Source organism: Natator depressus, chromosome 8, assembly GCF_965152275.1.
Source record: "Natator depressus isolate rNatDep1 chromosome 8, rNatDep2.hap1, whole genome shotgun sequence".
NCBI lineage: Eukaryota > Metazoa > Chordata > Testudines > Cheloniidae > Natator > Natator depressus.
The window spans coordinates 45,201,314-45,216,858 of record NC_134241.1 but is presented as its reverse complement, the minus strand read 5'-3'; the positions used below and the strand labels follow the sequence as shown (position 1 = coordinate 45,216,858).

The window sequence follows — 15,545 nt, the reverse complement described above, 5'->3', positions numbered from 1 at the left end:
GCATGGCTTATGTTTCTCACCTTCCTGATGATCATAACTCATGTCACTCATATCCGGTACATGCAGAGTGGAATTTGGCATTATGATTTTAAAAAAATATTCCTTGCAATATTTGCAACCCAAAGACAAAAGTGAAATGATGGTGTAACTGGCGTCCGACAGTGACGCCTCCTCGTGGCTCATTTGGGGAATTAGCTCGCCTCTGTCCGCACCCCGTCCTGCAGTTACTCAGCTGGTTGCCTCAGTCACTCGCTCTGTGGTCCTTCTCTCGCTGGTCAGGAGCTTCAGTGCCTCCCCTTCATGATTTAGCCTTCTAGCCAAGTCATAGTTGTCCTGCCCTTCCGGGGTCTCACAAAAGTGTCTCTCCACACAGACTCAGGCAGCCTCCCTATCACTGTGCTGACTGCACCACTGCTACAGTGGCTTGTAGCAGAACCCAGGCCTGCCCTCTACTCCAGGTTCCAATCTAGGGGTCCCTGAACCAGCAATTCACGTCTGTTCTCCCAGCCCTTATTGTTTCTTCCCTGGACTGTTTCCTACACTCCTGTGACAGACTCCTACTCTCCCCCCTTGTATCAGAGGGTGTGACTGCAGGCTTGCTCACATGTAGCCCTCCCCGCCCCCACTGTTACCAGCTCCGGGCTTTATAGAAGTCCTGCCTCTTTCTGTCCAGGTGAGCTTTATTCACAATTAAGCCTCACTGCGTCCTAGCTCCCCTTCAGGTGCAGCCGATTGCTAGTTGGCCTCTCTTGCCTATATTAACCCCTCTAGGGCTAGTGTGGGGTGAATGTCCCATCACAGGCGTCTGAACAATAATGGAAATAATTACTCTCTTTTGTCACTATCCAAGTCGAGAGTAGTGCAAAATGTAAACAGCACAATGGTTAAAACTAAACTGGATTATTAAAATGGAAACGTTTTTGTTTTAAATGCCTTATCTGTTTTACAGGCAAGGAAATTTATTTTTAAAAAGTTGCTTGATTTTCAGAGGTGAAATCAATGGGAGACTAGTGGGAGTTCAGCACATCCTGAAAACCAGGACATGAATACTTAACCAGATAGTGTTCCTTTGAGTACATGGCATTGTCTGAGCCCTTATCACACAGTGTTGCTTGGTCCTGAATGTATTGAAATTCTATTGATTTGCTGTAGTTCTGTATATAAAATGTGCCCATGTGAAGTTCTAGGAACATGTACAATTCACTGAAAATAACTTGCAACCTCACGCTCACTCCCCAGCCATCAGGACACATCTAGATTCCCTTCCCTCCTGTAACATCCACCATAAGTCTCCAGTTGCTTGATATTTTGGTCTGCTGCTCCTTTGCAGATTTCAGTATGTTTAGGGAGTGTAGTGCTCTATTTTAATGGGGACGTGCGTGTTGGTCGATTAGTGGAAATTCAGCAACATTCCTTGAAAAACACACAGGCCGAGGGTATTGCCTCAATCCAGTGCCTGCCACTGACACAACCCAGTGCTTTGTGGGAATGGCAGCTGGATCCAGTCTCCCACAAGCAGGATTCTTTGAGGAAACAGCTGGCAGCTTCATTCCTCTACTGGATAGACATAATGGGGGAGTGACTGACAGTAGTATCAGCAAGCCAGCTTGCTTTTGCATTCACCCACTGGCGGTTGTATATCTGTGAGGCTCTGTCAGCAGAGTTGCTGGGATCACAGAAGGGTCCTCTGTTGGGAGCCACATTATGGGGAGTTCCTTCCTTGCCAGCAAAGAAAGTTGTTAGTGTTTCTTAGGCTTAAATAAATGCTTAAAAATAGCCCATATTGAGCCCTCAGCTAGAATGCGTGTTTTCCTGAGTTGCAGAAAAAAAGTGACTGTATCATTATTGGTTTTATAAAATGTTCAGAACAAAGGAAAGTATTCTAGTATCCCAATGCACAGAATGCTACCTTCCTTCCCTGTTTAAGTGTTCATCAACTTCAGATACCCGGAAACTGCACTTAGCTCTTCATCCGTGAATCCCTCCTTGCACCCAACTGTTCATTTCCAGCGTGGCAACTCCCTCTCTGAATCTTTTCGGGCTCCCTGTCCCAAACCAACTTTAACTATAGCATCAGTCTGGCTGCCTTTCTGCTGCTTCCCATTTCGTGCCTTGCTCTCTACTGAGCATGAGAATATTTTAAATTACAAGCATTGTGGTGCAGTTGAAAGGAATCCAGTCACTTGGCTTCCCCATGCCTCAGTTTCTTTGTTTGTAAAATGCAAGGAATATCTTCTTCACACAGTTGTTGTGAAGCTGTAACATTTGCGGGGTGCTTTGAGGCATTCAGTGGCTGCTGTGTAACTGTCATTGTCCCTATGAGGAGGCTAAGTTAAATTTGTGCGGCGGGGGGGGGGGCGGGGGGGGGAAATCATAACTTCCTGACTCATATGTCTAAAACGTGCACCACGCCACAGCATTCCTTTAATTTGCTTTGTTTAATGATATTATTGCGGTTCTATGGCACTGTACTCTTCATAAGTTGTTTGAAGGCTGATAAATATGTCTGGATAGGCAAAATGGTTGTTTCTGGTTAGACATTGTGTACTGGAAGGGTATCCATACACTTTGCTAGATATCGTAAAATACATCTTAAAAGGATCTGATGGGTCGTTGGACTGATGTCGTGATGCCTTTCCCAACCTCCTCTCGAACACATTATCCATACACTACAATATATCAGAGTAAAAACTCTCCCCTTTTTGGGGTTTGGTTTGATTAAGATGGAGGTTAACAAGATGACAAACTTCTGCTCAAAGCTTGGTGGCTCCCTCCAGACTGATCAGCCCACACCCTAGATTCTCCCTCTAGAGAGCCACTCCTGCTTCTGTTATGTCTTAGGACAGGTCTATACTACGGGGCTAAATCGACCTAAGTTAGGCAACTCTAGCTATGTGAATAACATAGCTGGAGTTGATGTACCTTAAGTCGACTTATTGCGCTGTATACACTGTGCTGGGTCGACAGGAGAAACTCTCCTGTCGACTTACCTTATGCTTCTCGTTCCAGTGGAGTACCGAAGTTGATGGGAGAGCGATCGGCAGTCGATCTCGACCCCCAGTGGACTGATTGCCATGTGTTGATCCCCCAGTAAGTGGAGATAAGCCCTTAGTATGTTAATGAGTAGGGCCCTACCAAATTAACGGTCAATTGTGGTAAATTTCATGGTCATAGGATTTTAAAAATCATAAATTTCATGATTTCAGCTATTTAAATCTAAAATTTCTTGGTGTTGTAATTGTAGGGGTCCTGACCCAAAAAGGTGTTGGGGAGGGGTCGCAAGGTTATTGTAGAAGGGGTTGCGATACTGCTACCCTTACTTCTGTACTGCTGGTGATGGTGATGCTGCCTTCAGAATTGCGCAGCTGGAGAGTGGTTGCTGCTGGCTGGGAGCCCGGCTCTGTAGGCATAGCTGCTGCCAGCAACAGTGCAGAAGTGAAGATGGCATGGTATGGTATTGCTTTGCTTACTTCTGTGATTCTGTTTGCAGAGCTGGGCCCTCAGTCAGCAGCCACCACTCTTCGGCTGCCCAGCTCTGAAGGCAGCAGCACAGAAGGATGGCATGGTAAAGTATTGGCACTCTTCTGCGCTGCTGCTGCTGGCAGGGCACTGCCTTCAGATCTGGGCACCCGGCTAACGGCCACCGCTCTCCAGCAGTCAGGCTCTGAAGGCAGCACAGAAGTAAGGGTGGCAGTACTGCAGCCCGCCCCTAAAATAACCTTGTGACCCCCTGCAACTCCCTTTTGGGTCAGGACCCCCAATTTGAGAAATGCTTGTTTCCCCCATGAAATCTGTGTAATATAGGGTAAAAGCATACACAAGACCAGATTTCCTGTACAGATTTCATGGGGGTAGACCAGATTTCACGGTCTGTGACGCTTTTTTCGTGGCCGCGAATTTGGTGGGGCCCTATTAATGAGTCACCAACTGCAGTGGGCCGATAGAACCAACTTAATTCTCTCCCTGCAGGTTCAACAGCTGGTAACAGGGTGGGCTGCTTTAAGTGAACATTGCCTGCCTTTTTCAGACTTACAGAGCTCTTCTTCTCTAGACTGCTGGTTTGAGGCCAGGCCTGGTCATTAGTGATTTGAAAACTATTACTGTCTGATTGCTGACCTACCTGAAATTAATTTAGTCTGTGTAGGTCCTCAGGAAGTCAAGGAAGAGAGGGCCAACTTTATTTTCAGTGAGACAAAATTAATTAGTCATTTGGGTTATGTGCTTGATTTTTGTTTTTTAGCTAGGAAAAGATAAACATTTTTCCAAGGGAGATCCAGTCCTTTCCAAGAGAATCAACAGATTTTCCCATTCCTGCCTATTTATTACCCCAGTATCATTTGTCATAGATTGTCTGCTTAGGAGGGTAGATGCAACTGCTTCTGGTACCCATCAGCACTGCTCAAGAATGACCTGAGATGCTTCCTCCGCGCAGGAGCTGACTTTGTAGTGCTCTGTCCACTCCAGGAAAACCCAGGCATTTGGGTATCATGTTTAGTACCCAGAGCCATGATCTCCCCCATGGAAGTGCATAGTGATGCCACAAGATTGGTCAATCCATTTTTAAGACTAAAAATATCAGAGCAAAATTGCTACACTCTTACCACTTGAATAGCGTGGCCAGAGCACCTTATGTGCAGCTGTGTATTGGGTTGTCACATTGCTGGGTTCTGAAGAGTCACCTTTCTCCCTACCAATGCCTATACTCCGCTCCATGTAGAACTTGCAATGGTTTTACTGCATTTTTAGTCCTTCTTTGTTTGTTTGAGGCTATGGTGGGTGCAAAATTTCAGCTTCCCTTCATGGAACTGAAAGATGTAAATTAACTTTGTGCCACCAATGTTCCACTTTTCTGGCACGTTTTCTAGCTGTGGCTGAATTTGGAGTGAATGGGTTAAAGATATTTTAAGAACTGAGATGTTTGAAAATGCACCTCTAAAAACGTTCAGAAGCCATGTTTGCCCATTTGCTTTGCAAAGCAACATCAGCGTTGATCAGGGACTGATAGCATAAGCTTTTCTGCAGTCTCAGCCTTTGGGGAGAGCTGCAACAAAAGGTGCTAAATTTATAGTTGCAGACATTTTTCCACATTTTGTCTGCAATAATGGGTGGTGGGGCACCTCATCCCCTTTTCAGTTGGCTTTGTTATTAATGAGTACAAGATATTCTCACTGCATACATATCAAAGCTATTGGCATTAACAGAGCTTATTATATGTGCACATTGAGGGAAATATACTTGGAAGTTTCAGACTTTGATTAATTGACCATGAAGCAGACTTCAAATTGTTTGTCTCTTGTCTGCTGCTGATGTTGGAGCAGGCTGAGATGGGAAGTCTGAGAAGTTTGCCACAGCCCAAGTGCATATCCATAAAAGTAAGCAGCGACCTCCATTTGATTGCATAACTCCATGCTTCTGTAGTAGTCACTAGAAGTACAAGCACTTTTTGAAAAATTTCTCCCAGAGCATTTTCAACCACACTCCCAATCTTTCTTCCCAAGATCTTGTTTACTTGCTTATGAAATAGTGGAAATTGACATGAGTTCGCAGAAGATTTGGAAGACTTCATTGTATGGTGTATGTAATGCAGTGAACCCTTTTCCTTTTCCTTTTAAATTCAGACTCGCCCGTTGCCAACTGTGTCCACATATCTATTCAGGGGACACCATCATAGGGCCTGATCACATCAGCCACACTATCAGAGGCTCATTCACCAGCACATCTACCAATGTGATATATGCCATCATATGCCAGCAATGCCCCTCTGCCATGTACATTGGTCAAACTGGACAGTCTCTATGTAAAAGTATAAATGGACACAAATCAGACGTCAAGAATTATAACATTCAAAAACCAGTCGGAGAACACTCCAGTCTCTTTGGTCACTCGATTACAGACCTAAAAGTGGCAATTCTTCAACAAAAAAGCTTCAAAAACAGACTCCAACGAGAGACTGCTGAATTGGAATTAATTTGCAAACTGGATACAATTAACTTAAGCTTGAATAAAGACTGGGAGTGGATGCGTCATTACACAAAGTAAAACTATTTCCCCATGTTTATCTCCCCCCCCCCCCCAACTGTTCCTCAGATGTTCTTGTCAACTGCTGGAAATGGCCCACCTTGATTATCACTACAAAAGTTTCCCCGCCCCCTGCTCTCCTGCTGGTAATAGCTCACCTTACCTGATCACTCTTGTTACAGTGTGTATGGGAACACCCACTGTTTCATGTTCTGTGTGTATATAAATCTCCCCACTGTATTTTCCACTGAATGCATCCGATGAAGTGAGCTGTAGCTCATGAAAGCTTATGCTCAAATAAATTTGTTAGTCTCTAAGGTGCCACAAGTCCTCCTTTTCTTTTTGCGGAAGCAGACTAACACGGCTGTTACTCTGAAACTTTTACTGAACTAGTCATAGTTTTATCAGAAAGCTCAGTGGACCTTTGTACTCATACTTTCTTTAAATGTCTCTGCTGACCTGTCCTCTTCCTTCCATTTTGCCACTTGAGTCCTGTTATCCCTCCCCAATTTTCTCTTGCTCTCCATTTTTCCTGCATGATTTTCCTCTTAACCTTAGCGTTGGTTTCTATACTCCCTTCTCTCTCTATTCTTTCCTTTTGTTTCCCTTCTGTTCTCTCCAGTCAGTCTCATTTTTCTTCTTTCTCTGCATCCCAACCTCCTTTTTTCTTTCCTTTCTGCTCTTTGCTCCCTTCTTTCCTCCTCTGTTTCTCTTGTTCCTCGCCTCTATTCCCTTGCCTTGAATTCTCTACTTTTCTGTTACTGATTTTTTCTCTGAAGGGTAAGGTTTCCAGAAGCCACTGACTGCTCCAGAGAGGAAGTATGGTCTGGTCCTAGCTCAAGATTCCTACTCCACAATTGACCTCCCAGATCTAAAAAAATTGCAGTATCAGAGTAGTGAAAGCAACCATTCTTTTTATACCTTTTGTTTTTGTATGGGTTTTCACAATGTGTTTCTACACTGCAAGCAAATAGTATCGAGATCACACATCTGTTATTCAACCGTATACTTTATAGTATATATACATGAGGATAGTCCTTAGGCGTCTCTTTTCCCTCCAAGCCCCCTCCCCCACAAAATTCATTCTCTTCTATATTGCTTTTTTTCTTGTGGTCATCAGAACCTGTGGAAATTATATTCCAAATTTGTCAATGACTGAAAAGCGCACCTTTTATTGGTAAAGCAGTATTTTAGTCAAAAGAATGAATTTAGAAACCGAATTGTGCTTCGTGAATGAGTGACTGGCAATTAATACATGTCTGTTGACTTACAATCCTGTACAGGTGATCCGGAAAGGCTGGCTTACCATCAACAATATCGGCATCATGAAAGGGGGGTCCAAGGAGTACTGGTTTGTTCTGACTGCAGAAAGCTTGTCCTGGTATAAAGATGATGAGGTAAAGACACAGTTCCTTTGCAGACATTAGTCACTCTAGTATTCATTCACAGCTCCTAATGTTAAGATTTTAACTTTGTTTATACAGAATTTGCATTTAGTATGTATTCTCTCTTGTAATCTAATTTAGCACTTTCTTAGTGTGATTCCCTGCTCTTGCAGTTCTCAGTATTTCTTCTGCTTTAAGATCCGACTGAAATTTCTCTACAAACTTTTTGGGAACACTAATTATTTACTCTAGATCTTTAACGCTTACTTCTTTTAAAAGAGTCAAGATAAGAGAATATACTAGACTTTTCTGGATGCTATTAGCTGTTTCATTTGGATTTCATTACCGTTAATATGTAAGTTAGTCATAAAGTGTCAAGTTGTTTTCCCCATCATCATCATTTCATCCTGGAGCTTCTTTGTAGACACTGGGAACAGTGCAGCATTACTTGTCTGTGGCTTGTTCTTCCATCAAGCCCAGCCTGGTCACATCTGTGCATATGATGTCCTGCCATTTAGTTGGTTGTCAGCTTCCAGGTTGGAGTAACCTTGGTTTTCTTTGCTTTTTCTTATGATTGTTGTTCCCATAAGCAATTAAAATTAGATCTATTTTGTAATACAGCTAGGCTTTTGCCTAAAGTTGTGAAATGTCTAAATTGAAGTAGAAACATTTCTAGTAGTGTTAACTAGATTTTTCAGCTTGCGGTACTGATGATCAGATATAAAGGTACCTTGGTAAGGAATACAATTGTTAATATGAACGAATTTGTAGTTAACAAGCAAGAGCTAAAGGAGGACATTCCTATAATATGATATTCAGACTGTGTCCTCGTTTGAATCTGTTAGATAGCTTTGGATATTGACTTGTTGCGATCCAGCCTGCTTAGATGTGATTGTTGGATTTCTAATGGTCTCAGCAGTGACATAAAGATGTTAGAAAAACGTTTTTGCTTCCATGCTTGAGGATGTAAAACTACCTAAATATCCAGGCTTACATTTTGAAACCCCTCACCCCCACTACTCTACAGTAGTCCTGTTCTTAATTTTTCTTAAATAAAAGGTTAACTATGGGACTCTTTGTTCTGTGCTTGAATGTCTTCAATTTAAAATTAGTAGGGTTGACTGAAAATTTTCCATCGACTTTATTTTCAAGTGAAAACCAGGTCTTCAGTTACACACAAATTTTCAGTGTGTGCTTTCTTCATATGTTTGTATTTTCATTGGAAACTGGAACTTTTCAGCCAAAATCCAAAATGTTTTCAAATTTCAGCAATTTTCAGTTGGAAAGATTTTGGGTTTTTCTGAAGAAAATTTCATCTGTGGCAGGGGGAAAATGTTTTTCTAGCAAGCTCTAAAAAGTCAGTTTCCAACGTTTGTCTTGCTCGTTGTTGTCACTGTTGTTGCCTCCTTTAATTTTTTGTTTTTACTTACTTCAGCATCCTTGCTTCTAGACACACTGGGTAGAAATCTTACAATGCAGATTCTTTACATGTAACATATTGTGTCAAGGCCTGGCCCCTGCAACCACTGTGTATAGTGCTTGCTACCACAAGTAGTGACTTTAGTAGTAGTGTTTGCAGGAGCTGGTCCTTATTTTTAATCCCCAATTTTTGCCTCAGATCCCTAAATGGCCCCCTTCAGGATTGAACTCACAACCCTGGGTTTAGCAGGCCAATGCTCAAACCACTGAGGGAGTGGGGAGGGATAGCTCAGTGGTTTGAGCATTGACCTGCTAAACCCAGGGTTGTGAGTTCAATCCTCGAGGGGGCCGTTTAGGGATCTGGGCCAAAAATTGGGGATTGGTCCTGCTTTGAGCAGGGGGTTGGAGTAGATGACTTCCTGAGGTCCCTTCCAACCCTGATATTCTATGATTTTGGGATGGATTCTGCTAAGAAAATCTACTGTTAATTGACTAAGTCAGTTCTTCATGCAAGGGGAAAATATACAGAATATGAATTAAGACTGTAGCCATGTAGGAAAGTATATATTCAGAAGTTATTAGACCCCTTAAGTTGGCTTTGAAGGCTGTGATTCATTTTTATTGAAGCTGATGAGACTGGACTGAAAATGTAATACCCAATTTAATGTATTTTTAAATGTCTTAAGTAATGTATGTTTGCAGGTTGTAGCCATCTTGGTCCGAGAGTGCGAGAGAGATGAGGTAAGTGGGGTAGTGTCTCTTATTGGACCAGCTTATGTTTGTGGAAGGGTCCAGCTTTCGAGCTGAGGAAGAGCTTTATAAAGCTTGAAAGCTTGTCCTGTCCATCTACAGAAGTTGGTCCAATAAAAGATATTGCCTCACCTACCTTGTTTTGTAAGTCACATAGAGCATTCATATTTTCAATTTCCCAATACTTTATAGGAGGTGAATTCAATACATTTCAGACTTGATTATGGAGCAAATCTTGTGACTATATTAGCTATTTAAAACACAGTAAAGTTGTTTTTTATAAGGTAAGTAGAGATATTTCTCATAGCAGGTTCAGATGGCCTGGGTTAATATTTAGGAAGGTTATTGCTTGTTAATTATAACTGAGGGGTGGACTTGAAGACAAATTTACTGTTTTCTGCCGTTTGTTCTTATGAACTAATCATAATGACAGATGAGAGAAGCAGGAAATTTTTTGCCTTCACTGATTTTATTCTACCTTGACAATGACAATGACTGAATATATTTTTTTATTCTTTCTGTTAAGAAATAAAGGTCTGGGTTACTTTGTGGTCTAAATCTTAATAAAAGAACATTATCTCACTGCCTGTACCCATTGCTGTTAGCCCATCCTTGGCCTACCATTCTCTTGAAAGAGCATTCTTCAGGGGAATTGAAACCTTTCTTTAAAACAAGCATGGAAATAACAAAGGGACATGCTTTTAGGAGGGCACTGTTAAAATCCTATTTTTATATTTTGATATATATTCTTTTCTATGAGTTACTGGTAACAAGACCGGTAACCTATGATTAGGATTTTTCAAAAATGTCAATAAAAAAATTACGGATCTAACTTAAACTGGCAAAAGCAGGCATTTTAAATGCTAAAATTTCCACTCTGTCTATAACTTGTCATCCTCTGCTTAGATATTATAGCATGCGCACAACAGAGGTCATACACTATTGTGAGATCCCTAGAAGACCCATGTATGACAGATGAGGATGAGCAAGGTTAACCTGGAATTTCCTTGACTTTGATTAAGACTTGTAGGAAAGTATCTTCAGTGTAAACATATAATTCTCATTAATGTCAGCGGTTGTTACCTACATGCTTGAAAAGAGGATCATTGTTAATAAATCAGAAGGAAGGAATTGAGGACTACAGTGGAAACTTATGAGAAGGCAGTTTTGTCTTCAAAATACTGCAGGGATGTTGTTTGGATTACTTTATTATGAGATCATAAAAACAGCATTCAAGAAATCAAACTTATGGGTGTTTTTGTGAATGTGCAAGTTTGAAAACAGGCGTGTTGTATGCATTTTAAAAATTTCTTTGAAGAAAATAGAGTGGTAGTTAATACTCTAATCATAATGTAGAAGTTACTGAAAATCCTACAGACCAACATTCTGCATTATATCATGGGGAAATTCTGTTGTCTTTGACTTGTGGTAACAAATCACTTGTTTGGTTGATGACGCCAAAACTTCTCTGTGGAACTCTATAGCCTTGTATTGTATGTCAGCCTTCTCTTTATTCTTATTATATGGAAGGCCTTGGCATATTATTGAAAGGTAGTGCGGTTAAATTAACCAGTCTCACTAAGTGCTGTCTCAGGTACTTAGAAGTGCCTTAAAGATGGTTGGGAATTCTTGAGTCTTCTATCTGTGTTCAGTGGGAGGCTTCAGAGTTCCTGAAAACACTTTTGGAAGTGTCTGCTGCTGTACTGCATTAATCTAGACTGCTTACTGAGCTAGAGCCTGAGAACTTGTGAAGAGTACTGAGCTCCCTGCTTGTTTGATGTTTCATGAGAACAGTTAAAATCGAGGACGTAACCATCGTGGTACTTAAAAGACTAGCAGCCTGCTTCACAAGAGCAGGAGATGTTAGCTCTGCTTTCCTGGACAAATTATGTTTTGCTTCCCTAAACTTTCTCTTTAGTTTCAAATGGATATGTTATTTGTCACTTGCTGTCCTAAACTATTCATTATGGTTGCTGTGTACTGTTGTATTTCACCCTAAGACTGGTGGCCTTCAGCAGTGTATGAAATGATTTCTGAATTTAGGGATTTGAATTTTGAATAGGCTCTTCACAGATGAGCACAGTGAAAGCACATAAGGACGTCACTTCCCCTTGTGCTTCCTAAGCAGATGCCAGTCACTACTGCAGTCCTTGCAGATGCGTGAGCACAGTGACCATGTAAATCTAGTCTATGGCAGTGTTAACCTCTCCAGAGGGGGTGGGGAGAAGGACCCATGGTCCCCCTATTGCCACACTGAGCAGCAGAGCTGGCTGGCCATGGAATCAGTGTACATTGCACCCCATTAAGGAGTGTAGCAGCAGCTGTGCTCTCCCTGTATGTCAGGGAGCTCTGAATTATATTGTGCCTTCCTGAGGTACAATGCCTGCTGGGACAATGTAGCTGTGCAGCTCCTCTAATGTAGGCATGTGCCCATAAGGAACAATACTATCCATGCTTTGTATAGTCTGGGACTTGTTTTGGGATGAAAGGCATCTGAAAAATGTAAGCAGGTATTGTACTCTCCTGCTATTTGAAGAAGCTTTATTTGTTGGCTGTGGGCCTTGTACTAAAGAATCCATGGTAGAATTTATTTTGAAGTAACTTACTTTGGCAAATAATGCATTTCCGTAAGAGTGGATTTCAAAATTTGTTGTCCCACTTGCATGGGTAAGCATAAAGCAATTTATTTCTATGGGTCTTTATTGATATTGTTTTGTTGCTGTTCAAATACATGTACAGCATTTTTAATCTTAATGATCATTAAATGAGAATCAGAGGAATAAGGTATTTTTGTACTCCTGGTGAAAACAAAAATATGAGTTTGATCAGTCTTCAAATACTAAGAAAAGTTTGTAGAAAGCAGAAGAACCTTGCTTGTTTGAATGACTGGAAGGTCCGTTGTGAATTAGGCCCTGCAAACACTGATTTATATGCTTAAAGTTACTCAGATGAGTAATCCCATTGATTTTTAAGGGGACTATTCGCCTGTTTAAAGTTAAGCATGTGTAATAGTTTGTGTAGGTTTGGGGTCTTATTGAACAAATGAGTGCAAGGTTAATGCAGTCATTTATTTGACTAGTTTTAATTAGTACAATAAGTTATAACTTGGATAGTCTGCAGTATATTTTGTAAAAATAGTGAAGTCTTAGTAATATGAGTTAGCTCTCCGCTATTATTACTTTGCCAACAAGGGGGAAAGAATGTGGGGTTTTGTGTTCAAATTCTAAGGTTTGTGGATAGAGCAGTGAGAATTAACAAGGTTCTGCTGCAGTGTGACTCGGGAGAGGGGCTGAGGAGAGCCATTCTCCTTTGTGAACCTAATGTTCTTTACTGCAGACAAAAGGATGCACTTTGTAAAAAAATGTCCCATGTTTAATGAGACACTGTCAAATCCTGTATTCTCTGGAAACCCAAAACTTCCATCAACTTCACTGGCAGCCTTTGGGATACAAGGAATGCAGAGTTGGACCCTTGGCTGAGACCACTGAAATTTGACTTATTTCTTCCCTTTATTTACAAAATCTATCTATCTATCTATATATATATTTTGGTTTCCAAATCAAATGCTTCATTTTTTTTAAAGACAAAAATGCTGTCAACATTAGTGAGTAAATGTGTATTATTAATTTAACTTACAATTGAGCTACAGTCATAAAATAATGTGCGTCTTGTGATGGAGGACAGAAAATGAGTGAGGAAGTGGATTTTTCATTGTTCCGGAAGGAAATAAAATCCCACATACTAAAGAGGGGAAAAATATTCAGAAATCTTATGGTGTCCTTTTTAATAGCATTTACTAGCCAAAGAATAACTTCCTCTTTTTGTATGATCAGCATGTATACAATTAATTTTGCATGATCTAATAAAATTCGAGTCATTCATGTGCTGTTATCAAAATATACGTGAGAAATGTATTTCGTCTTCCCATTTGCAATGGTGCCACAGAGCAGGGTACAAATAAAATTCATGGTTAGTGAGTTAATCAGAACAACTAGGAAAAGAGTACTATTGAAAGCACAGTAAAAATTTCAGCAGTGGGTTTTATTGTATTTGATAGGCACCGTTCATTTTACTCTGGGTGGATTTCAATATGCTGACCAAGTTAATAATAAAAAGTACACATGAGTTAATTATTGAACCAGCAGACTTAAATCCAAAAGTGACTCTTTGCTGTAGCTCTTGGTGAAGATGCTATAGTCTGTCAGAGCTGCTCTCTCATTGGCTGGTTGTCATTCAGGCTGGGTTGTCATGTGACTGCCTGTCTGTGCCTGCTGTACAGGTGAGAGGATGTTCTGCACAGCAAGTGTAGACAGGCAGACACATGACAACTCCGTCCAGCCAGTCCCTTGGATCCATCAGGGGGTCCTTTCCTCACCGGCTGATAAGAATCAGTCTGTACCATTCCAGATTTGGGGACTTTGTTGGGGGGAACATAACAGAATTAAACTTTAAAACATTAGGGAGCTGTGGAACAAGTACGACGTTTGACTTTATTCAGAAAATATGCATTTTACATTAGTTATAATTGTGCTGACATGCATATGGGATAGGATTTCAACAGAATGGTCACATTAAAATTGTTAAAAAGAACAATGACTTAAACCATGGTTTATTTTAAATCCAGTTCATACAAGCGTTTTCCCAGATACTGTACTTGCACAGCGTGTAGTAATTTAACCAGATGTTTTTACTCTTCTTGGAAACACAGAAATACTGAAGTTCAAGATAAAGGATATGTTTATACAGTAAATATTTTCGAGGAACAGATAAGTACCATAAACTTAAATACTGAAAACAAAACCAAATAATTCTGTATAGATGGAAGCAACCATATGTAGAATGTCCCAATAAAGAATATTCTGGAAGGAGAGAGAGAGAGAGAGAGAGTGTGTGTGTGTGTAAAAATTTATGTGAGGCTTTTGCTTTGGAACAATCAAATGGAGCATATTTCACTAATACATTGTTTAGCATATAATTTTAATTCCTATTCCTTTCAAAATGTGTACTTTCTATATGTGAAAACCAAAATAAAAGAGCAGTCCTGGGCTTAAAATATAGGTCTTTCAATTAAATGTAGGTTATGCTACAAATCAGAAATGTGCAAACAAACACCTTTCCTACAAAAGGTGTTGCTTTGCTGAAATGTTATACATGTAAAGCACCAAAATACACTTAGTGAAATTTGACCTACATTTGAAATGCCTTTCAGTAAATTATTGATGTTGCCGTAATTTGAAAAGACATTTAAACCTCAAACATTGGTTTCTACTAAAAGATTTTTAAAGAGAAAGCTATATCAACTTTTATACAAATTAAAGTACTCTGTTTTAAAATACTTTTCCTTAAATCATTGCTGTTCACTTCTAGTATATTTAGATGTTTCTAAAACATATGTTGTATTTATCTGAAAATTGGCCGTAAAAAGGCCTGAATTTATCAAAGGCAAAAGCAAATATTTTACAATTTTAAAATATACTATATAAATAATTATAAATTATGTTACATTATATAATAAATTTGATATAAATCTGCTGTAGTGTTCTGGTGCTAGTTACTAGATTTCTATAAAGCAAACTGACACATCTATAGGTAATAGATCAGTTTGAAATTTATGAATCACCAGTCTGATTTAAATTTAGCAAGTTGGAGTTAGGTCTATTTTTTTAAAACTAAAAATTACAATACATAAATAGCCAAGTCAGATATGACATATTATGTCTTAAGCCTTTTCCCATTCTAAGCCAATGTACATTTATTGTGGTAAAACACAATAGTTAAAAAAAACGAGTTCCAAGTGAAATTAGAATTGAGTACTTTTGCCCTCCTACAGCTTGACAATTTTAAAAGGAAACTTAAAGGACAAGATCATAATGTGGACTAATCAATTGCTTTCATGAAAAATAAGTGACATATCAGTTTTAAGAGCAGTGTTTCTTTGGTCATTGAAAGTTTCAGCTGCTTTAGTATGTAGAC

General features: G+C 40.0%; 1 protein-coding gene across 5 annotated transcripts in view; it reads left to right on the top strand.

Annotated features, from left to right (window-relative positions):
• Window positions 1-15,545, top strand: part of DNM3 (dynamin 3) — a 301,949-nt gene that overhangs the window by 126,952 nt on the left and 159,452 nt on the right. For all 5 annotated transcript variants that reach the window (XR_012640541.1, XR_012640540.1, XM_074960900.1 and 2 more), the window contains one exon: window positions 7,302-7,415. Coding sequence is in view for 3 of the 5 variants with exons in the window: in XM_074960900.1 (XP_074817001.1) it covers window positions 7,302-7,415 (114 nt within the window). In the remaining 2 variants the exon portion in view is untranslated. The remainder of the gene's footprint in view (window positions 1-7,301; window positions 7,416-15,545) is intronic.